At 40.7% G+C, this 24,183-nt stretch overlaps 1 protein-coding gene across 1 annotated transcript in view; it reads left to right on the top strand.

Annotated features, from left to right (window-relative positions):
- Window positions 1-24,183, top strand: part of POU6F2 (POU class 6 homeobox 2) — a 386,987-nt gene that overhangs the window by 159,988 nt on the left and 202,816 nt on the right. Inside the window, exons 3-4 of the mRNA XM_007058726.4 lie at window positions 6,584-6,675; window positions 7,707-7,935. Of these exons, the coding sequence (XP_007058788.4) occupies window positions 6,584-6,675; window positions 7,707-7,935 (321 nt within the window). The remainder of the gene's footprint in view (window positions 1-6,583; window positions 6,676-7,706; window positions 7,936-24,183) is intronic.

The raw sequence follows: 24,183 nt of genomic DNA, 5'->3' as shown, positions 1-24,183 counted from the left end.
CCCAGAGCAGCTGCTTCAGCCCCACAGGGTCCACTCCTCCTTTCGCCATCCCCCCCAACCTCCCCCATGTTTGCATGAGTTTACCTGGGAGCAGAGTTCCCACAGTATTTCCATTGCAGGGGCTAGCCCCCTGCCTCCCCTCTCCTGGTTCTGCCTCTCCTGAAAAAGAGAGTCCCTGCCCCAAAGAGCTTACAAATTATGGCTCCATCTCCGCAGGTGCTGAGTTCCCTCAACGTCCACTGAAGTCAAGCAGAGTTGGGGAAACTCCACTTTCAACACCTTATAGGACTGTGTTTTACTTTGCATGTTGTCTGTTTCTGCTGCTACTTGTTGGCAATACTAGATTTAGGGGTTTTTCTATTTCTATTGATCATATTGTTTTAGATCTAAACGTCTATAGGCTTGGACAATGGGCGTATGCTTTTATAGATATTAACTTAAAATAATGAAATACTCTTGTAGTACCATGCGTAAGCATAGATTATATTTTTGTTTTCATAGTTAGGTTTGTAAAATCATATTTTATATATGAGTAGACTGAATCTCAGTGGAGTCAGTACTGCAGTTTATTAACTTTGGATATTTAAATATATCACATCAAGTATTTCTAATACATTTTTGTAAGGCAAAACAGAATGGTGAAGAAGAAACAACCCTGCTCTTACCTTCCAATTGTAAGTGACATTGACTGTGAGAACAATTAAAATTAATTATGTGGATAGCAAGGTAGGGTTGGAACCAATGTTTACTCGAATTTTTGACAGGCTGTGTGTGCAAAAATTTTCTTCTGTGCAAATTTTTGAAGCAGAGTTCAAATTTGTGCGCCATGAGGCAAATGTGCCCAAGCGAGTAAAATGCGAACAATGTCAAAAGTCGCCTTTAAATGATATTTCGGCCTGGCTCCGATGTAGTATTTCATTTTTTTGTGTGCGCGGTGTTTCGCCGTGGGTGCGGGTTTAGGATCTGTGTGCACACGCGCACACCTTAGAGGGAACAGTGGTTGGAAGTGAGCATTTTAATATGTTTAGTTGCTTGAAATGCTAGTTTCTTTATTTACATTATATTCACATGTAGCTGCCTTACTGCTATGGTAATGTAAAATAACGTTTATTTTCAGAATTTGGCTCTGTTAGTGCAAAACTTTATTATTGTAGTTAGCTGAATTATAAAAGTTAGGCTTTGAAAAATCAACAAAACCAAAGTTTTCAGGAAAGATGGTCCAGTAGAAGGGAAGGATTGTCCAGTGGTTAGGGTGCTAGTCTGGGACTTGTTGGATCTGGATTTGCTTTGCTATAGGTTAGTGACTTAGCCTTTCTCTGCCTCAGTTCCCCATCTGTGCATGAGAATGGCAGCACTTTCCTACGTCACAGGGGTGCTGTGGGGATAAATACATTATAAGACTGTGAGATGCTCCATGCTATGGTATTGGGGGGCACAGAAGCCACCTAAGTGTGGTAAACAGTCTAAGACCTGGCTAGAACTGATGCTGATTTCATCACCATCATCTCACCTACGGTTAGCAGGCCTTTGCTAGTCTGATTGTGGAGCTCAGTCCCCGCTGACATCTACCCTGGTTCGTCTCTCCTCACTTTTCAAAAACAATTGAACAAGTTTTTATTTCAAAAGCATTTTATGAGTGGCAATAGGAGTATTTAGTATCGTGCAGAGGCCCCAACTGAGATCCTGACCTGTATCTGTTGGACATGTAGTAAGAGATGGTCCTGAAGTTATTGCAGTCTAAATAGACAGGACAGATGGAGAAGAGAACTGAATTTCCACATTGTCATACGGGAATCCATGACTGAATCAGGAATTGAAACCAGACCACCAGTCCAGTGCCTTTAACCATAAAAACATCCCTCTTATTAAAACCACACTTAGGACCCGACTAATTCCCTTTCTCTTCCATCTTTTTCCTCTTCTTTTCTTTACTGCCTCTGTGTTTTATTTGGTTTTTTAAGAGGGTTGTTTTACATTATGTTTTCATAATAGTTTCATTTGGGTTTTTTTGTCATGCACTCCAAACACCTTGACAGGTGAGGGGCTGCTTTAATAATTAATTTGGTATTAATAAAAACATTTATTAATTATTAAAACTGTATCGAGGTTGGTGCTTGTGTCCTGGCAGCAGCTCCCCAGACTGTTAGCATGGTATTATTGAGCATGCTGTCTGAGCCTGCCTGTGAGAGCGGCTCCGCTAGTAAACCTGTGCTCCAGCTCCCCTCCTGTGCACAAGATTGTTCCTATTTTCAAAATGGACCACCCCACCCACCATCTCTACTCTCCCTCAGCCCAAATGCCACAGCTTTTATGTACCAGGGAGGAGACAGATCACCCCGAATGACATTGGACAAGGTGATCAGTCACCCTCCCTACAAGTGTAATTAGACTTGTACGTTCACATAGACTATAAGGTCAGAAGGGACCATCACGATCATCTAGTCTGACCTCCTGAAGATTGTGGAGGACACAACCTCCCCTAAACATCAACATGGGAAGAGGGGATAGCTGATCCAGGTGTGGTACTTTATTTATTTGGATTTTCAAAATTGGGAAAGGAAAAAAGATGAGAATAATACCTAGCTCTTATCTAATACTTTCCAGCAGTAGATCTCAAAGCGCTTTATAAAGGAGATCTGTATCATCATCTCAATTTTACAGATGGGGAAACTGAGGCACGGGACTGTAACGTGGACGTGTCTTGCCCAAGCTCACAAGTGGCAGAGGCCGGAAAAGAACCCAGGCCCCTAACTCATAGGCTGATGCTTTATCCACTAGGCTACACCGCCTCCCTCATGTGAGAAGGATTTAAGTCCAGAGCACTCATGCCATTACTTTCATCCCAATATCAGAGTTGGCTAGAAGGCCTGCCCATTCACAAGATCTTTTTCTATAGGGGCAGAGAGCCTGGTGCGCTTGCATATGGGGAGAGACAGTAGCTCCTGCTTAGTAGCCGGTCACTTAATATGTGCAGGGTACCCTGCAAACAGCAGCCAGAGCTGATCTCACACTGCTAACCATTTCTGTTATAGTCCCTTTCTGTTGTTATACTGCCTTATACTCACAGAGGTGTTCCGAGGCTTAATGAATTCATGTCTGTAAAGAGCAGTGATATCCTTGTGAAAGGACTGTACAGTTGTTGAAGTTGATCTAACAAGAGGTAGTGGCATGAATCCAGACATTGGAAAAATAACACTTTGGCAAATCTTTTTAAAATAGCCAAGGTCCCATTTGCCTAGGGAGGTCACTGAGCCAGCAACAATAAATGGTTTAAGAGCCACTGAATTAAAACAGAGGGGAGAGGACAATCCAGAGCTTGTGCGGAAGGACAGGCTAGAAATCTTGCTGCTAGATAATAACCTACGATGGCTTTCTGGTCCATCATCTATGATTCTGTGAATCACAAACAGTAAATATAACATGAGGTACTCTCAGTACTTGGTTTTGTTAGCTGAATTCTTCTAGCATGGCAGAATCTGCCCTGCTAATTCAGAGAAATAATACTGTAGGGAAGGAATGAATCATAGCGTTCTACAAACGTTTTGTGGCTGTATTTTGCCTTCCTGGACGTCTGTGCCTGGGCTTATCACTGAAGATAATAGGTGGCAGAGAACAACTTCTGTTTGCTTGGGTGATGCAGTGGAACCTCCAATCACCCAGAAATTCTTGCTCTGCCACATTTACTCACTGCTCAGCCAACAAGCTGCAGATTTCCCTCCTGACTTTGAAAGAAAACTTGAGCCTGGAGTGGCTGCTGTAGCAGATAGATTAGGAGATGGGCCTATAAAACTAAGTACACTACATGTGTATGAGAAAAATAAATATGGGCATGAGGGGAAACATGCCTTTTTGATCCTGAAAAGACAGCATGCATAATTTCATGTGGAGACTGTGTAAGACCTCATTCATACACTGAAATTGTATGCCATTTCAATGAGACTCCTAAACTGTGTGGAAAGTGAGCTGGAAGAAGCAGGCACAACATTCATGCACTGGAATAAAAACAGATGCAGTGTCTTGAATAAACAGCAATATAAAATGAATGAAATCCTATTTGATTGCAATTAATGCAATGCAATAAGAAAACGACATAATTAATTATAATTTAATAGTACTCTAGTTTTATTGTCTGATTTTGTCTGACACCTTTTGTACAAACTGCTTCTCACAGGATTAAATATTGCAAGTTACATACAGTATACATAACAGAAAATAGTGTTCACTAAATAAAAAATGTATGAAAACTTCATTGGGAACATTCATGAGAGTAAGTGCTGTACGATCAGGCCCTTAATTAATTAAAATAGGATCATGTACTAATAGACATTTGGTTGTTGCTTTGTACTTTCTCTGAAGCCTTTCCAGGCAAATTCATTGACAGGATACAATATTAGGAACTTGTATCAGTAATATCATAGTCCAAGACAAAGCTCTGACTTCTTCAAGCAGGCAAACAAAAACAGATATTTAATTTGACCTCAGTGGTGGGCTAGTCAGGATCATGGGACCTGCGTCTTTGATGTAATATCATTCCTTGCATACAGCTGTCATATGAAGATAAATAAAGAACATGCTGATATGTGGAAAGAAGCCTAGGCAAAGTGGTGTTTATTCATAATGGATCTGATCCTGCAGTCCCTGTAGAAGCAGGAGTCATGTTGAAGGCAGTTTGAGTTTTGCCTGAGTGAGGACATTGTTATGCATATAAAAACTCAGATTGTGTACATTTTCACAGTATTGCGCACATCCAGTTAAATTCCATGCTTTCCAAGCATCGCAGATAATAAATCACGCACAAAAAATGTAGTGCCTAAATAGGGTGACCAGGTAGCAAGTGTGAAAAATAGGGACGGGGGTGGGGGGTAATAGGAGCCCATATTAAAAAAAGCCCCAAATATTGGGACTGTCCCTATAAAATTGGGATATCTGGTCACCCTATGCCTAAATCTCTTCATGCACGTTATTAGGCAGTTGTTGGAGTCTTGACCAATTATAATAGGTCAGCTTATTCTAGTTATTAAATGACAGTGGTCATTAAAATGCCAAACCTATTTTGACAGACTTCACTTTATAAAATGTCAAAAAGTCTGTGTGTTTTTATTAGTTGGTTCCAAATCAATTTAGAAATTTCAATAGAACGCTTGTAAATATTCCCAAAGCAATGTCCATTTCTGACTTTCTGTGCACACACAAAAATATTACAAATTAATCAGATTTCTGCATAATGGCTCTGCACATTTATTGCCTAATCCCATTATAAAATGCTGTTGTGATTGACACATCGCTGTAGAGATAGAAGTCAATTGAATAATATGTAGCAGTCAATTTTATTTGTGCCTTAATGTGATGAAGTATTTTTTTCACATTTCCATTATTTATAAGTCTGTCCCCTTGGAGAATATATAGAAGAATTTGTTTTAAATGAGCTGATAATACCTTCTTTAAAATTTATAAGTATGACAGAATCATATCCTTTTTTTCCGTCACAGACCATGGCATGCCAATAAACTGGTTCTGAATTGCCTTGTACTTGCTATTCATAGGACAAACATTGGAAAAGGGGATCTTGTTAAGGTTTACTTAGAATTGGATTTCAACCATCCATCAGAAAGAAAACTAACAGAACAAAAGCTGCTGTACCGACCAGAAATCCTAAAATTGTATCCAGGAATTTTCTTTATTTAAAACTACAGTGCTCCGGCTGCTGCTTTTCATACTTGCTGCCATTTCCTTCAGATACAGAAACAAACAGTGGGCCTGATCCTGCAGTCCTCTTTGAAGAAGTTGTGAGTCAGTGTGAGTTCTGCCCTAGTCAGGACTGCAGGAGTGAACCTTAAGTTTGAAAGCCGATTGTTGACCTTGTGTTACAGTTATTAGGGTTTGTTTGGTGTTTTTCAAATCTCTTCAGTGATCTTCAGCAGAATCCAGCTAGAGCTACATTGGAAGGTGTTCTGTGCTCAGCATATTTGATTCAAGCACATAGTTAGTGCTGGTTTTTGATTGTGTCAGTTGGCACCGAAACACCTTGGTTATGACAAGCTCTGCTTTACCATATATAATTAGAGAACAAGAAGAAAGTGCCGTTTAGAAGCATGTTTGCGCTCAGTTTTTGTAATGCCTTTTATCATGAGCGGTACAGGTTTCTCTGCCTCAGATGTGCCCCCCTCCCCACAAAAAAAGAGGCGTTATAAAGTAGATGTGACTTGATTGTGTCCCAGATAATTTTTGCTTTGAGAAATTAGAATAGCTGTTGCTCACCTAAGCTTATAAATGCAATTGCCACACACACACACAGTATTCATGTACTGTGTGTAAATTGATGTATAATGCAATCCACATTAGCTGAGTTGATGATAGCTTCAGTTTCACTGCTGTCAGATTCCAGTATCTCCCTGAATGAGCTGTCTGGCCTGAATGAATGTTAGCATAATTTATGCAGCTGATAAGTGATTTGAGTGCTTGCGTTATTGATAAACCACTTTAGCGTATCATTTTCAGCTTGATGTTATGTGACATCAGAGTAAAATGTAATGTGTTGGTCCCTGGGCTAGATATTAATGTAGAGCTTCTCTTTGAATTCTAGGGGCCAGAGGAAACCCAGTGCTGTCTGATACAAGCACAGCTGATCAGCATCAGCTCAGTCAGTCCCACCCAGCATTCCCGGTTGGGCCCCAGGTCAGTTCCTTTCATTTAGCCTAATTAAAATTGCAGTTTGATTAAAGTAATTAACAATGAATGAAAATTACCTAACCGTATAAATATAGAAAATATGGTGATAAATTGTTTGGCTGAAGTTTTATTACACAAACATGTACAGAGAAGATATGGAAGTGACACATATTTTTTAAAAAAATATTCTGTATGTGGTCTTGCATTAAAAACAAACAGACGAGGTTTGTTTCTATATGTTTTTCCAGAGAGTAAAATGTAAATGGTTTGTGTGTTTATAAAATGAAGTTATTTGAACCTTACATCAGTTACTTTGGAAGCACTGGTCATGATTTAATATAAAAAAAAGTTAATGCAATTTTAATGCAAGTTTAGCTTATTGGATTTGACAGTCCTATAGTCACACAGAGCTCCTGCATTAATAAAAAAATCCATTCATTATTTTATTAAGCCAAATGTTTTTTGCAGTAAGGTATGGGTGTTATACTGTTCTTCTGAACAGTTACAAAGTGCTTGATTTTCTGTGTCACTTTGTATAGGGATATCTGCATTCGGTCAATTGCCCTGGGAAGGCAAGCAGATGCTTGATGTTCCAGCCTACTTTATACTGCAGTCTTTGAGCATCCCTTGCATCACATAGCTCCTGGAAATTATTAATTTTGCAACTGGAGCTCTGGGAAAGTTTGAGTTTAAATACTTGTAGGTTTGGTTGAATTTGGCCTTCTTGAATTCAGAAACCATCTCTGGGGCACGTACAGTAAATTCTTTACAAAGTTGATGCAACTTAAGTCAGGCTCTGATTTCAGAGATCAGTGGGTTGGATATGATTACCAGGGTTTCCAGCCTCGGTCTTCAGGATCTTCAAGGCTTTTTGTGTTGGAGGGAAGTGTATGTTCTTACATTAGAAACGGTGCATTGTAATTGCATGTACAAACTGTAATATTACAGGTGATCCCAGGCACATGTACAGTGATACCGGTGCTATTTCTTATTCAGGTATACAGTAAAATATGCTTACTGTATATGTTTCATTACAGCCATTACTGACAGCTCAACAGTTAGCCTCAGCGGTAGCGGGGGTGATGCCAGGAGGCACTCCAGCCCTAAATCAACCTATCCTTATTCCCTTCAACATGGCTGGACAACTGGGTGGTCAACAAGGACTGGTCCTAACTCTGCCTACAGCTAATCTCACCAACATCCAAGGGCTGGTAGCAGCAGCTGCAGCAGGAGGCATTATGACTTTGCCATTGCAAAATCTACAAGGTAAACCTCATCAATCTGTATTTTCACAGGTAGATCCATTTGTCCACAAAAACGGTTATTCATGGTGCCAAATCTTTATTGAAAATTCAAAACCTTAATTATTTTGAAATAGTAAAAATATACTGAAAGGTTACCAAATCTATACTGCATTTTTCATAAACATTTTGTGTCAGTATTCTTCTCTCTCGTTCCACAGGCCAGTTCTCTGAGATCCTGGAAATAGCTAACTGGTCTGCTCTATCATACTGGTTGATGGCTTTAATTCACTGTTCACTTAAAATTTTAAAATAGCATTGTGAACTCGAATAAGATTGGCCAATGCTGAATCTTAGCTGAGAGAGTAGGGAAGAGTAAAGGAAGAGGTGCAGCTAAAAGCTTAGTATCAGGATGTGGTCATTTAGAAGTATCTTGTTATTTGATTTCCACATTATAAAAGCATCCTTTCTGTAACTGCTCTTAGACTCTCCAGGACGCGTATTGCTGCACCATACTCCCATTTATGAGGTGGCTGGTGGCACGTTAGCCATATACGCCACAACAGTGTGCATTCCAACCAACAGGCCCTCTAAGAGCAAACGAAGCAAAGTGGCATTTGCATTCCGCTTAAAAATTAGTTCCTGCTTTCTACTGGTTCTTCCTAAAGTGGTCTAGGTTATACTAAAAAAGTCATGCCGTGATAAAGCTAATTCTCTCACTGCAGCTACTAAAATAAAGTGCGTGAGTGTCAGTTTAAAATAAAGAGGCTGTTGCATCCATCAAGGGCACATTACTCTTATTGTGGCTGTTATAGCAACATATGTGTGCATGGAGCTTTATAGGAAAATTTAAAGACCAGTGCCCATATTCTCAAGTGCGGTGCAATCAGTTGGGGCTATGCTACATCGTACGAGCACAAAGTGGCACTAATGATATCATCTGGTGGCACAGAGATGGTGAAGTGGCTCCTAATCTCTACTGGCAGTATAGGGGGTGTGGCCACGATTTCACTACTCCACTCTGGTCCCTGGCTGCCATTTCAGCCCCTTGTGGCCATTGAATGCTGTTTAAATTTAGAATAGACACCATACCTGACTCAGAGTACAAAGTTCACCTGTGCATTCCCCTGCCCCCATGTCCTGAGGTGTACTGTGTTCGCCTTAGCAGAGAATCTGGACCTAGATCTCTCTCACCCATTGTGTTTATTATCTTAAGTCAGACTGAAAACCCAGCACAGCGAAGTAAAATGTAACTGTTGTTGTTCCGTATGTTCACTCCTGGCACATGAATGTACCATAACAATAACACTGCCGCAGTCAAGGAGTTTATCCAATATTAAGTATAAAGGAATTTACTTATTATTCTCAATGGTGTTTATTGCTTCTTCGAAGGAGGTTGCTCATGAGTTGAGTTGCACAATGTACAACAGGCAAAGTGTTAGCAAAAAAACCCATAACGATATTGCAAGAGTAGTTTTAGTGGGGAGGGACACATCCTGTATGCAAGCGATGGAGGGTGTGAGTGAAGAATCAAATATAGCTTTAACTTCCGCCCCCATTTTTCTTTCCTGATCTAAATGCTGGAAAAAGTTTTCCAAAGACAAGATGGGAGTTCAATTAAGTGAATGCTCTACACAGCACTCTAAGTACTTTTTAGGCAATTAAACTTCAGTTGCAGCTGATGACTTGATGGATTGTTTGAAGCACCAGTGTCTACAGGTTGTGAAACCGAGAAGAGGAGAGACAGTTAATGTGTTGAACAAAACTGTGTGCCTGGTACTTTCACCTGTTGGTGCAACTACTTGCCTTTACCTTGTGTGTGTTTTAAAGTTTAATTTCAACAGACCTCTCTTATCATAGTTGTAAATGGTTTTCACTTTAATGTTTAAAATAATGTCTCTCTCATACCATTAAGCTGCACCGAGGAACCTGTCATTCATAAATCATAGATGAAAAGGACACACTAATGCACAAATTTTGCTTGTTTAAAATTTGAAAGTGCATGTAAAGTAGGGAATTGAAGATTAAAAAAATAATGCAGGAACAGGACCGGGTAAAAGCAGAGATAACAAAGTGATGGGAAGAGGCCTTTTAGTGTAGGTAGATGATAAAATCTTAATGAGGAAACAGGCATTATAAAAATGTATCCCTCCACTCAAGAGTGTACCAGCTTATGATTTCTGTGTATATAGTATTATAAATAAACATAAGCTCATGGAACTCTTACGTCACTAATTCATTGTGCTTTGCTAAATTGGATGGTATGGCCTAAGAGCTACAACCAATGCACTTGAGTTCAGTCTTGGTGGTTTCAGCCAATGAGTATATACACTAAGATCACTTTTAAACATGGGTTTTGAAAGCCCTGATCTGATAAGGTGTAAAATTTTCCTCCAAAACCTTGACTAAAATAGTTTAAAAAGGGAGTAAGGGACAGGGCACAGATTCAGTTAAAATGCCCATCCTTAACCATTTTCTCCTGGCTAACTTTCCCTAGCAGCAACAAAATTGTGTGACTTTAGTGGTATCAATAAGTACAGCAGTGCTGAAAACTTTTATTTATCTATATACATATATGGTCCCCATTATCATAGAATCGGAGCGCTTCACAACAGGAATGTATGTATCATTACCACACCCCAGTGAGGTAGGCCCGTGCTATTATCCCCATTTCACAGATGGGGAACTGAAGCACAGAAGAGAAGTTTGACACACCAACAGTGGTGAGACTGTGGGAAGAGGAAAGAGGTAGCAGATTCTAGAAAAGCAGAGGAAGTGTTGTCTACTATTTAGGCCAAGTTTTTTCATCTTTAATTTTAGTCCATTGCATCTAGCCATCCTTGTGTTGGCTAATATGAACAACCTTCTCAGCTGCCACCTTTTCAATTAACCCGTAGCAGGTTCACCTAGATCTTCATCCCTCCATTTCTGAGCAGACTTGTCTCTAGGCTGTCCAAATTCAGTTCCCTGAAATTCAGTTCTCAGGTCAGGTTTTTCTAAACATTTTTCTCTCTCCAATCTAGTAATAGATTTTCTTAGTGCGTCAGAGCTCAGGAACACTCTGCCTGTGGATCAACTATTCTGCATGGAGATGCCCTCTCTGATATACCTGTCCATCTGCCTTAGATACCACATTACAGCATTTGCTTTTTTGTGGCACTGAACACCTGATAGTTTTATTGTTCTCTTGTCCTCAGGTCTGTTGAGGAGTGTTCTCTGGGGTGCTGCTGAGTGCCCTCAACTTTGGTTGAATTCATTGGGAACTGGGGATGCTTAGCAATTCCCAGGAATTGCTAAGGATCTTACTTCCTCTCTCATTCACCTTCCCTTTACATCCCCGTGGCACCTATAGCAATTGCTTTGATGGAAATTAATTAATGCATTTTAGTTGTCCAGTATAGCAGCTGGAAATGAGAAGGAGCATCCTGGTGCCAGCCAGCTCTCTCTGAATCATCAGCATGTGTTTCACAGACCACCATGGTCCACAGACAACACTTTGGGAACCTCAGGTCCAGTGCACCTATCTCAACTATATATTATGTCAGGTTTAATGCAACAATGTTGCAGAGTCCTTTACAGTTTTGGAGGCTGAATAATACTTGAACCTCTCAGTCTGCTGCCAAGAGGAATCAACAAGTTGGAAATTCTGGCCCCATAATACCGAATCTTATCTGTTTTATTTTCACTGCAAATTGTAATGTTTCTAAAGTGGGTGCCAATAATTTATTTGTAAGTCTGAGTTTCTCAGTCCCAGGTTCTAGAAGAAACAAGAACAAACTATCTCCCCAAATCATTAGTGAACGGCTTCAGAGCTGAAAGAAAGCCTTGTGTGGCTGAAAATGTGAAATCATTAAATTACATTATTTAAACAGCAGCAGGTCATTTTTTTAACTGCAATACAATGGAGAAAGAAATGGATTAAACAGCTGGTGAGCTGGAAGATAGCCATTAAAATACACTGATATGGTAACACTAAACATAGATAAAGGATTTTAAAAAAAAAGTCATTATTTACGTACAGATCTGATCAGTCAGTGTAAAGACATAATAGTCCCAGAAAGGCAAAATGAATTGTTTACATTTATTAGATCTTGTTTCATCTTAACTTAGCAGTGTATCTTTAATTGCAGAACAGATATAAAGTAAACAACATGCACTTTCTTCATTCCCCATGAACATGCAGCTTAATAGTCAGATATTGGATAAGTATAAAAAACAAGAAAGAGACAGAAAAGAAATAAACTACAAACCTCAATTGCTCACTGATCTAGAGTCCAGATTCCAGTTCTTAGAACATTTCCCTCTTTTAACTAAAATGATACAGTCCCTATTCATTTGTATTCCCCTTCAAGTAACATGAAATAGCTTTCAGAGCTTACAGAAAGTCTGTGTTTTACTTGTGTATTTTAATGAGCAGCAATGTCAGTAATAATCAAAATGATGTTTCACTGAGAGGAATAGTTTATTCCCAGGTACTTCTGTACTATACTAACAGAACCAGAACAAGAATGACAAGGACCAAGAAGAAGAGCTACACTCAGTAGCAATTTCAGTGAAACCCTCAGTCCAGATACGCAACCATCACTATATGAAGGCTATATATAACACAGTTGCAGTATATAGGACATGGGACTGGGTGCCCGGAGACCTGGGGTCTATTCCTAGCTCTGCCACTGACTCACTGTGTAGCCTCGGACAAGTCACTGAATATCCCTTGCTGCCCCACCTACCAAAAATTGGGCTACTATTTGCTCACCTTTGTACAGTTTTTTGGGATGAGCAGATGAGCAGTACTATTTGAGCTGTAAGTACCTTTCTTACTTGAGAACTGCCAGCTGCATGGAAGGTTTAAGGGAGAGGGGGTGGTCCATCTTCTAAAACTGATGAAAATAATGGAGAAGGTGGAGATGGGTGGAAGGAATCATCTCTCCAGAAATTGCTTGCAGAAAGGAGGGGTCAGTCACTCTATAATACCAACCTCCTTACCTTTGTGGGTCCAGGGATTTGTGCAAGGGAAGGGAAAGGATTTGAGGGAAGAGGGCACATATTCCACATTGGAAATCCAGGCGAAAGTTGATACAGCCCTAGACTGTATGTATGCTCCTCCAGGTTAGGACACTTCCTTTATTACCACCACATCAAGATTCCCTGACAACCTGATTCCTCTGATGCCACACTGGAAGGGAATTGGAGGGTGAGCAAGGATCCCTGAAGCTGGAGCAGAGACCACACAGAAGACACTGTGCCTCTGGCAGATGTCCCAAGACTCACAGTGTTGGGGCGGGGGGGATGTCTAGGCTTTTCTTCTTCCAGGGTCATAAAAGAGAGAATAGACTATCCCCCCAGAAGGCTCTGCCTGTGAGTTTTCCTACAAAAGGGAATGATCTGGCCCAATGTTATTAATTGCTCATCTTCTACAGTGGCAAAACAGTAGCTTCAGGGAGTGAATGTGAAAGGTTCAGGGCTTTATTAGTTATTATTTGTTATTTATTGATCACTGTCAGAGTGCTAGTGATTTATTCTTTATATTTTCTGCCCCGTAAGTTAAAGACCTAACACCTGAGACATTGAGACGCAGTAGCATTAAAGTTTGCATGCTCTCTTGTTGATTTCCAACAGACCTATGCCAACCTTTCACTCCAGTACTGCTCCCAGTTGTGGGGGAACATAAGTGAGGTATAAAAAGGCTGTGCTGATAAGATTAATTCTAAAACAGGATTGATTGCAATCAACCAAACGTCTGAGGCTAAATTCTGGCAGCCTGTACACAAAGATGCCCTCCAGAAACACATGCCAAGCAGCAGATGGGCAGGGCAATAGTTGTGCTCTCCTCTTCTGGCTCCAACCAAAACCCAGGGTTTGGTCACTTTGCAGACACCACCATGGCATATGCTGTAAGCTGGGAATTGAAGAATGACTTAAGTATGAGACGAGTGTGTATGGGAATACACCCCTTTGTTCACCAATAACTAGTCCCCCATCCAGGGGTGAAAGTAACATTAAACACTTTAAAGTGGCACCGCTTTAAAGTCAGCTGTTTTGGGGCCAGTACCAGTGGCCACTTTTTACCAGTACGCCGTACCGGCCCGTACTGGCGTTCTTTCACCCCTGCCCCAATCTCAGACTGATACTGCTCCTGTCAGGAATAATATGTGTGCAGGGTTGTAAATGGAGTTGTTGTCAGCCAGAACATCAATGCATTTTAATGCTGTTTTTGAAGTATTTTTTGCACCTGTTTCAGGAGCCTTTAATCTTCTTGAATTTAGGCCCTGACAAATTTAAATTAATGTCCAGAAAATTCAGTCATGTAATGTTAAACTCTTAAATTACTGCAATGTTACAGAAACAATGAAATTCAGAATGAAAGTGAAAATCCTAGCTGCTACTTGCCACTTTGTGCCTTGCCTCAACATTGTAGCATGTATGCTACATACCCTGGTGGGTCATATGCAGATAGAATGATACATACACATGCTATACCAGGGGTGGCCAACCTGTGGCTCCGGAGCCACATGCGGCTCTTCAGAGGTTAATATGTGGCTCCTTGCATAGGCACCAACTCCGGGGCTGGAGCTACAGGCGCAATGTGCTGAAGGGTGCTCACTGCTCAACCCCTGACTCTGCCCCAGGCCCAAGCCCCTCTCCACTCCTTCCCCCGAGGCCTCCGTTCCTTCCCCTGAGTCTGCTGTGCCCTTGCTCCTCCTCTGCCCTCCCCCCCACGGCCCCCGGCCTCCTGCACACCACAAAACAGCTGATCGCAGTGAGTGGGAGGTGCAGGGATGAAGAGTTAGGTGCTACTAGTGGGGTGGGAGACTTTGGGGGTGGGGATCTGACAGGGGGCTGCTGATGTGTTACTGTGGCTCTTTGGCAATGCACATTGGTAAATTCTGGCTTCTTCTCAGGCTCAGGTTGGCCACCCCTGTGGTATACACACGTGTATATATACACTGATCTTAGACTCTAGCAGTAAGTAACACAAGGTGAATTACCGATGGATTACTGTGATGGATTTGCAGCCTTCACTCATAATTTCCTTGCTTTGGTGGAGTTAAGTCAGACATTTGTAGTCTTTGTGGTTTAATTTCCTTTGTTTTTCAATGGAATTTGTATTAATAAAGTCCTTATAAAAACTTCCTGGCTAGAAACTTCTGTTCCTGATAGACCAGCAAGACTCTAATCGAGTACATATATATTTAGGGACTCGTAAAAACAACAAAGTCTTTATTGACCAGCTGAGTTTACAGGCTTTTTTAATACAGATTTTGAATCCATATATTATACAAGTTAATAGCCTAGGAGCCAAGTTTTTTTAATGAAATTTCTTTAAAATCTGTCTAGTTCTGTGTCATTTCCTGGAGAGAAAGAAGTTGTGTGTTTTGTTTTTTGTTTTTTTAATTGTTGTGGAAAGCGTTGAAGCTGTATAATGCCCTTCTTGCTAAACGTCTCTACATGAATTCAACTTGAAACATTTTGTGGGACCTTTTTAAAAATTCTGCGTGCAGTCAAAGTTGATCTGAAAATGGAAACTGGGCCTGCAGGGGAGCTACTGTTCATAATGTGGTGTGCTCTGGTGTTGTTTAGTTGATGAAGTTCGGTTCCCACACCAGTCCTTACATTTTTGACAGCCATTCATTGTAAATGATTTGGCAAACTGTAAGTGCTGATATAGGCCTAGGTATCTCAGAATGTGATTAAAGCTTACGGTCCAACCCTACAGTCCTGCCACGTGTGCAACTACTCAAAGAAGAGTGCCAGCCCTGCACCAATGGTTTCAGGCCCTTAGAATGCATTAATTTCATATGGGTTATTATATTGTATTCTTGCCTTTTTGACTTGAGCAATTAGTCAAAGTTCAGGGGCCTGGGCACGTTCCAGCTGGGAGCAGAAAATGATCATGGAGTTTGGTGCAGTTTTGTTTACTTACAAGGAACTTACAAAGTCCTGTTTCTCCAAAAGCAGGAGGAACCAGTAACTAACATACAGTTTCTTAGCTTAGAGCACGAGCCTCTTTAGCCAACAGCAGACTCAGAAGCTCTCTCTTTAGCCTTTTTCCAGGTCATACACTGTGCTCACAGGCTGCTACTTGGCTTTCTTGCTCTTTGCCTCTGTTCTCCCTTCCCTCACACATAGTCTTCCCAAAACAATACTCAGCAAAAGCCCCTCCACTCACCCATTCAAAAAATCCTGGGCAGGTTCATATAACCCTTTTGTCTTAGGTGGAGTTTTGGAATTAATTTATCTGTACAATTATGCTAATTGAAGTGTGTGTTCACACCCCATCAATCTCAGTGAGGATTTAATTCAGCCCATAAAAAAGTTACATCCAGCTTATAATAGTATGCAGTCAATGTGTATTAAGTGTATTCAGTATGTAAATTAATATTCAGTAATGCCCAGGCAACCTTTATGTTTTCATAAATAACAGTAAAACAGAAGGAATAGATACTGTGCATCTGCTATAGGTTTCTGTATCTCAGAGTTTTAAATCTATATATATTCAGTGTTAAAAGGCATGCTCCACATTATGACCTATGCACATCAACTCATCCTTGAAGCACTGGAGCATTAATTGAACGAGAGGCACCTGAACATGGAGTGTAAATATAGTATATCATATAGAGGGAGTGCTAGGGAAACATGTTGTCACAGGATAACAATCTCTTGCAGCAACACAAACATTGGAGCGAAAAAGAGACATTTACAGGCTTAATTTCAAAGTAGGAGAATACGCCAGGTAGGGAATTGTATGCTCCCTGTCTGTACTTAGTACAGCTGCAATTCCATTGCAGGATTCCAATGACATCCAAACCATGAAAGTGCTTTGAGGAGGTTCCTAGGATCTGAAAATAGATTAGTAACCTCAATTTATGAAAATTAGATGGACGTGTAGATTGTGAGCATCTGAATTGTCCCTCTATGGGCAAGAGGGGGTAGATAGATAGTTCCCCTTCATGCAACAAAAGCAGTGGTCCTAGTACTCTGGACTTGAGCGTGTTTTGAGATCTGCAGGGAAATTCCCTGGCCCTTGGGGCATCAGCTTTTCTTCATGGCAGCGCAAATTACTTGGGAGTGGTACTTCCATACTTCCCACTAGATTCCACTTCCTATGGCCAGGGGGACACCCCATAAGGAAATGCTGAGGGAGTCAGCATACTAGGGATTTTGGGGGTGGGGAAGATGGTATCATCTTCCCCAGGCCCACTGTGGCTGTCCACAACCCTCCCTTCCCAAACTGTGGAGCCCCAACCCTTCTGGGAACACCTTGGAGAGTTTCCCACAGGACTGGTGCAAATGTGTTGCTTTCCCCCTTCAACTTGGAGGGTCCAGGTCCCATTTGGTTTGACCCCTGCAACCTTGCACACACAGTAGTAGAGTGTATAGAGCCCTTGGAATACTAACATCTGATGCACAGCCACGTGAGAAAACCTCACCTCACTGAAGTCAATGGAAAACTTCCATTGACTTCACTGCACCCAGGATGTCAGCCAATATTTCTGAATCTCCACCATCTCAAGCATAGAAACCACAGAGTACATGTATCTTAAATGCATTCTGTGTTGGTGCAAACTCCCAACTGACATCATGTGTCAAGGTTCCTTCCCCACTCTGAACTCTAGGATACAGATGTGGAGACCTGCATGAAAACCTCCTAAGCTTACTTTTACCAGCTTAGGTTAAAACTTCCCCAAGGTACAAAATTATTTTACCCTTGGATTTCCACTGCCACGACCAGACTTTATCTGGGTTTACTGGGAAATGTGGTTTGGACACGTCTTTCCCCCCAAAATCCTCCCAACCCTTGCACCCCACTTCCTGGGGAAGGTTTGGTAAAAAATCCTCACCAATTTGCATAGGTGACCACAGACCCAAACCCTTGGATCTTAGAACAAAGAAAAAGCATTCAGTTTTCTTACAAAAAGACTTTTAATAGAAGTAAAGGAATCACCTCTGTAAAATCAGGATGGTAGATACCTTACAGGGTAATTAGATTCAAAACATAGAGAATCCTTCTAGGCAAAACCTTAAGTTACAAAAAAGACACACAGACAGGAATAGTCATTCTATTCAGCACAGTTCTTTTCTCAGCCATTTAAAGAAATCATACTCTAACACATACCTAGCTAGATTACTTACTAAAAGTTCTAAGACTCCATTCCTGTTCTGTCCCTGGCAAAAGCAGCATACAGACAGACACAGACCCTTCTCCCAGCTTTTGAAAGTATCTTGTCTCCTCATTGGTCATTTTGGTCAGGTGCCAGCGAGGTTACCTTTAGCTTCTTAACCCTTTACAGGTAAGAGGATTTTTCCTCTGGCCAGGAGGGATTTTAAAGGGGTTTACCCTTCCCTTTATATTTATGACATCACGTAAGTCATTTTTTGGACTTAAGCAGGTGTACGCTTGATGAATTTTATAATACCTTCTTTCATATCTTTTTTGTACTTTGTGGTGATAAGTTGTTTTATATTGTACACAGTTAAAAAGAAATATTTTATTCCATGTAGAGGCGAGATGATAATCTCATTTCTGCTGGTGTAGCTCCATTGAGTTCAATTACATTTATTTGGATTTACAGACTCTGGTCCATGGGTATCTTTCCGTTTTTGTGTGTTTGCCTTCTGTCCTCTTTCCTCACCCAGTCCATATGTTCCTGGTCTTTGTCTCTCGCATCCTCCGCCCCAGCTTGACTTCTAAAATTATTCATGTGCCAAAAGGTACTGAATATATATTTTTACTGTGTTCTTGACCATTATTGCTTTCCCATTATATCAGTAGTGACGAATAAGAAGGATTTCTTATAAACTGGTGTTTACAAATCTGTTATGTGCTTCCATGTATAACCTATGTATTAAGCATCTCTATATTAGTAGGAGCAGTAGCAAGAGTCATGCACTCTAGCTAAAAAGGAATGGAATTGATGTAAATGGCTTATTTTCAGGGCTTCAGCTAAGAACCTGAAAACTAACTTTTTATTATGTTTACATGGAAAAACTACTCTCAAGAAAGGGTTTAGAGTTTATATGCTGCTAAAATGGTGACTACAGAAGTGTGAACAGTACCACCAAAATATTTTTCTTTCCGATTCTGTCACTTAAATGTAAGCCTTTCCTTTCCTATACTAACCCATGTTGTTTGTGCATTTTAAAAGAAGACAACATTCGTTATGCAACAATGTAGCATAATTAAAAAATAATGGTTTTGCTCAGCAATTTTTTTTTTACTGCTAAAAGAATCAGTTCTTTTGATCTCTTTGTTTCACCTTTCTTCAGCATTCTAGTGGAAGCTATGGTACAGAATCATATCGTCTTAAATTACATTTACCTGACGTGTACACAACGGTAGACTTGTATCCAAAATTAAAACCACATCGTATTTGTGACATCAGTAGGTTAGTGTTGGTAACATGTATAAAACTGTTATCAAGTGTATTTTTATATGTTTATGTTCCCGTGCGTGCCATTATTTTAAAATTTCTTAGCAGTAAGTGTGTATATATATATATTCAACATTTGACATGAGATCATTTGAGTTTGCTATGTTTGTAAGATAATGCACAAGGGAGAAAGTTGCATTACATAAATAATAGAGATAAAATTTATACTTCCATATATTTCAAAGCTAATGCAGCCAACTTACAATGGAATGGTAACATGAAGACACAGTGCTATAATTTGATTGATTTGTTTTGACAGCAGCCAAATAATTGAGAGTGAAAGGTGTCAGCACAGATGAAATATTGTATAAGCCACATTCAGAAGGCAACCCCAGCAGCAATAGCAACTGGAGTTTTATTTCCTTTGATATCGCACTGTTACTCATTTCCAGTTTATTATAAAACAATGAAAGGTACACAACTTTACCAACAACGAAGGCTTTTATGGAGAGGGTAGAAATCGAAGTTTGTCAGGTACTTGAACAATAGATACTGACAATGGATTTATGATGGATGCAATATACAAGGGTAAATTATCTTAATCTTTCCCCCTGGTTTTCTCTTTTTTAAAATCCCTTTTTACAGGCTACTGCTTATCTGGCGTCTTACCTCTAGCTTGGAGGGTAAGTGATTCCTACTAGAGCAACTATCAGTGTCAATCCCTGGATTGCCTAGCAGGGGACTGCTGCAAGTGCAGAGTTGCTGTTACCCTCCCCAGCAGTGAGACTTGTTTTTAGTTCACCTCTTCTGCACAGCAAACTAGCTAACCAAAATAGGATGAGGCTTATAGTAGGCCATATCACTGCACCACTAGGAATATGGAGAACTACAGTATCTTTTGAGCCTCGCCGTGAATAAGACTGTGGTAGCTCTGTAAAGAAGGTAGCCAAATAGACAACTGAAAAGGATGGCTGAAAGCAAAGTGATCTAAAAGTTATGGCTGGGATTTGTAAATGCACATATGGGAGTTAAGTGCCCAACTCCCTTAGGGACTTTTTAAAATCCCAGCCTACAGTGGTTCCTGTCTTAGGCCCAAATCCTGAAGTCCCATTGATTTTAGAGGGAGCAGGACCAGACACAAAAACTCAAGTGCAGAATGGATTGAAACACATATGCCCTGCCACTCATTTGAGAAATGTTCTGTTAAAAAGACACAAGGCAATGGTGAATGACAGCAGGCTCTCTATAATGAGCTCTGGCTCATGCAAAACAAAACAAACTATGACAGCCATCATGTTAACAAGATCACAAACCCTTGTGGCTTTGCAATGTAGCATCTAACCTATAGCCATATCTATACCTATACAAATTTAATTATCTTACTTAAGAAAAAGTAAATAGGATGGGATGGGATTTCTAGTGCAGAACTGTTCATACAATTTCACATTCCATTTATTTTATCTTTTTCCCCCAATCAGATCATGTCCTTTATAAATGGCATTGAAGAGATTCAAATGAGCCCCAACATTCAGGAACCCAATGTATTGTAAACCTGCTTGCAATAATGGGGCGGGAGGGAGTTCTCATTAAAGTGGCTGAAGCCTAGGAGGAGCTGAATGCATTTTGATTGTTTTTTATGCTTATCTTAAATAGCATCAACACTTTGAAAATATGCTAATTGGCAACTTAGACATGCAATAGATATATTTCCTGTGTACTGATGATGTAAAACATAATTAAGTAGATTATTCCACTGGAAGACTTTGAATGCCCAATGTGTAGAATAGTCTAGCTTATGGAATGAACAGCAATCTACCACTAACATTTCCAGAGCTGAATTGAACTTGGTGGCTTTGTTTTTAGCAGTGGAGGTTGGAATGTGATGTTTTAGTGATTAATCTAAAATGTTCAAACTGGCATGCATAAAGATAGGTGTGCAAATCTATATTTAGATGTTTAAATATGAGCTTGGGTGCTTGAACTCTTTTGACCTATACCATTTAGGATCTGATTCACAGTGGAGCTCTGGACTATCTACACTTCATATCTCGCACACTTTCTTCATCCATGAGCACTTTGGGCTCAGGAAAATGTGGGTAGTTCAGAAATATTCGCCTTGCAAGGAGAATTTATAGCTTGGAAGAGTAGCCTTTCCTGGATAGAGAGAGAGAGGCACATTTTTAAAATGATGAGTTCAGGAGTTAAGCCTGTCCGGGCTGTTGCGTACCTCGTCCTTCATACGCATGTTCCTGTCTAACTGTATCCAGTGTGAAAGTTCAATTTCTCATGGGAACAACTGCAATCCACTATTTCTGTATACAAAAATACAACACGGCACAAATCTTTACTAAGCATCCATGGAGAAAATATTCAGCCTCCTTTTAATTTTTTTAATTTGTTTATTTAGAGAAAAACATATTTGTTTTAGTAAATGTCAGCGTTAGTTCCTTGTGCGTTCTAAGCTTTTTTCTTTTTTTTTTTTAAATATCCCAACTCAGACTCTGGGCCTCCTTCACCCTGCCTGCTGAACCACAGCTAAGACCCTCCTCAGGGAGCTTTCAGCCAACCAATTCATCCTGCAAAATCATTTCACGGAGCTCACAGAGCAGTGTGATGGGGTAGCAGATCCCCCAAATGAAGGTACCCCACTTATTTTCCTGCCCACCGCTGCTGGAGTTCCTGTTTAGCTGCCTCAGGTTCCTTATCAGTCGTTGCAACATGCATCTTTTTTGCATCTGCCAGTCTCCTGCTCTGTGAACAAAGAGGAGCATTAAAGGAAACATAAGGAAGGTTCCAAAGATAAGCTTTAAAGAAAAGAAAAAGAAAGCAAGGAAACACAGCCCTCATCCCCTTAGCCAGCCAGCTAAAAAACCCAAACAGGTTGCTAGTGTTTAAAAAAAAAAAGGGGGGCGGGGGGGCAGCCAGCCAACCAACCAACCAACTCACAAGCAAGTCACCATATTTCTGTCTGATTAGCGGTCATGCACTTTGATTGGCTGGATGCCCGTACCAATTCATAGGCCCATTAGAGGACTAGAAGGTTGACTGTACATAACCATTCAAAAGTCACTGAAAATGTAATCCTTACTGTAAGTCCCTTTGGAGACTTCAGTATTGTAAGTAGCTTCTTTTTCAGTTTTCTGTTTGGCCTAAAGTAGGCAATGTGACAAAGCTCTGCCTCTTTTTGTACCTTAAGTAATTGTTTAGAATGACTACAAGAAAACAGCCAGTTCCAAATTACATCTGTGATATGCAATTACGGCACCAAATCCTGGGGCCTTTAACTCAGTTTTCACTGAGGCAGATGACTCCCATTGAGTTCAGCACTTGAGTGGTATGCACGTTGACGTCGGTGGGAGCTTTCTTGGGTAAAGACTGAGTTAAAGACCTCAGGATTTGGTCAGCAGTCTTAGTGAAACCCAGAAGTTGTTCAGTGAGAGGACACTCACTGAGAGTGCTCAGGAGGCTTTTCCTCACCCCACTGGCACACTACATTATGAGAAAAAGCCCCATGGAACTTGTACTTTGGATTGTCACAAGCACTCACCCTTATTTAAAGTGACGCCCTCCCATCACCCCTGAGCTAGAATGCCTATGTCAGCGTGCTTGAAGAAGTTGGGATTCAAGTCAGTTTGTACTCTGCTGCCAGTAGTGCAGACGGAGTGGTGCGAAACAGCAGGGAGACGAATGGTGGAGATGGAGACGCAACCCAGAGCTGAGGGGGAGAGAAAAATGTGGCAGTCGCAGGTGGAAAGAGGATGGGAGAAAGTGAGCAATAGCAGAGGACAGGGAAAGAGCTGTTCATGGAGGGAACCAGATCCAGTCAGGGGACTTGGGGAACACATGTATCTCCTCTCTTGTGCTTCAGACCTCCAACTGACTGAGGGTATGTTTGCACTTAGAACTGGGGGTGTGAGTCCCACCTTGAGGAGACAAGCTAGCATGCTAAAAATAGTGTAGCCATGGCAGCAGGAGCTCACACCACCACAGCTCTATCTTTAATGCACTAGCTTCATCAGAGCTAGTGCAGGTCCATCTCCTCAAGTTGGGAACTGAACCCCCAGCTCGAAGTGTGGATAGACCCTTAGCAATGCAGGATGATGCTTCAGTTGCATGTCTCTGAGTGTGTAGACATCATTATAATTCCAGTGTGTTCTAGGGAAGCCAGTGACCCACCTCCCAAGACACCAAACTGTTCTATTATTTTGTTTGTCCTTCACTTGAAGGTTTGGTGCTTAGGTACCATGGTGACCGGTGTTTTGAAAATACATTTAGATACCATGGCATGTGGATTGCCAGCAGTAGAAAGCTAAAATGTAGCCCTGAGAAAAGGGCAATACAAACACTCAAATTCTTATCGTTCTTCTTTCAGCCCTGATCCTGCAATCACTTAGGTACATGCTTAACTGGAGTGGTCAAAATGGAAGCCAATGGAGTGCGTACATGTGCAAACTTAAGCACATGCACAAACATTTGCAGGAATGGAGCATTATTACTTAAATGAAAACAAGTAAATAAAATTTCACGGATACTATTTTCAAAAGACTCCTTGGATAGTTCTGAAAAGCATTTCTTATAGGTTTATTTTAAAGGGCCAAATCCTGCTTGTCTCACACACAAGTCTTATTGACTTTGGTATGACTGATTGCAAGATTTGGTCCTATATTTCAGTTATGCAAGGCCCTTTTAGAATTCTAAACCAGAGATGAGTTACGCAGCCATGCAACTTAGATTTTTTATTTGTACTCCATAATACAGCAGATGATTTAAACACAGTTCGGAGTTAAACATACTTTCTGCAAATTTAGAGCAATTTATGGTGTTGCCTCAGTTGTGGCTTAAGATCACACATTCTGTTAATTTTGTCATGACAGTTATTTAGCTATAGATAAAATCATGCT

Source organism: Chelonia mydas, chromosome 2 (genome assembly GCF_015237465.2).
Source record: "Chelonia mydas isolate rCheMyd1 chromosome 2, rCheMyd1.pri.v2, whole genome shotgun sequence".
In the NCBI taxonomy this organism is placed as follows: Eukaryota; Metazoa; Chordata; order Testudines; family Cheloniidae; genus Chelonia; species Chelonia mydas.
Note: the sequence above shows the minus strand (reverse complement) of the source record. Positions and strands in the feature narration are given on the sequence as shown.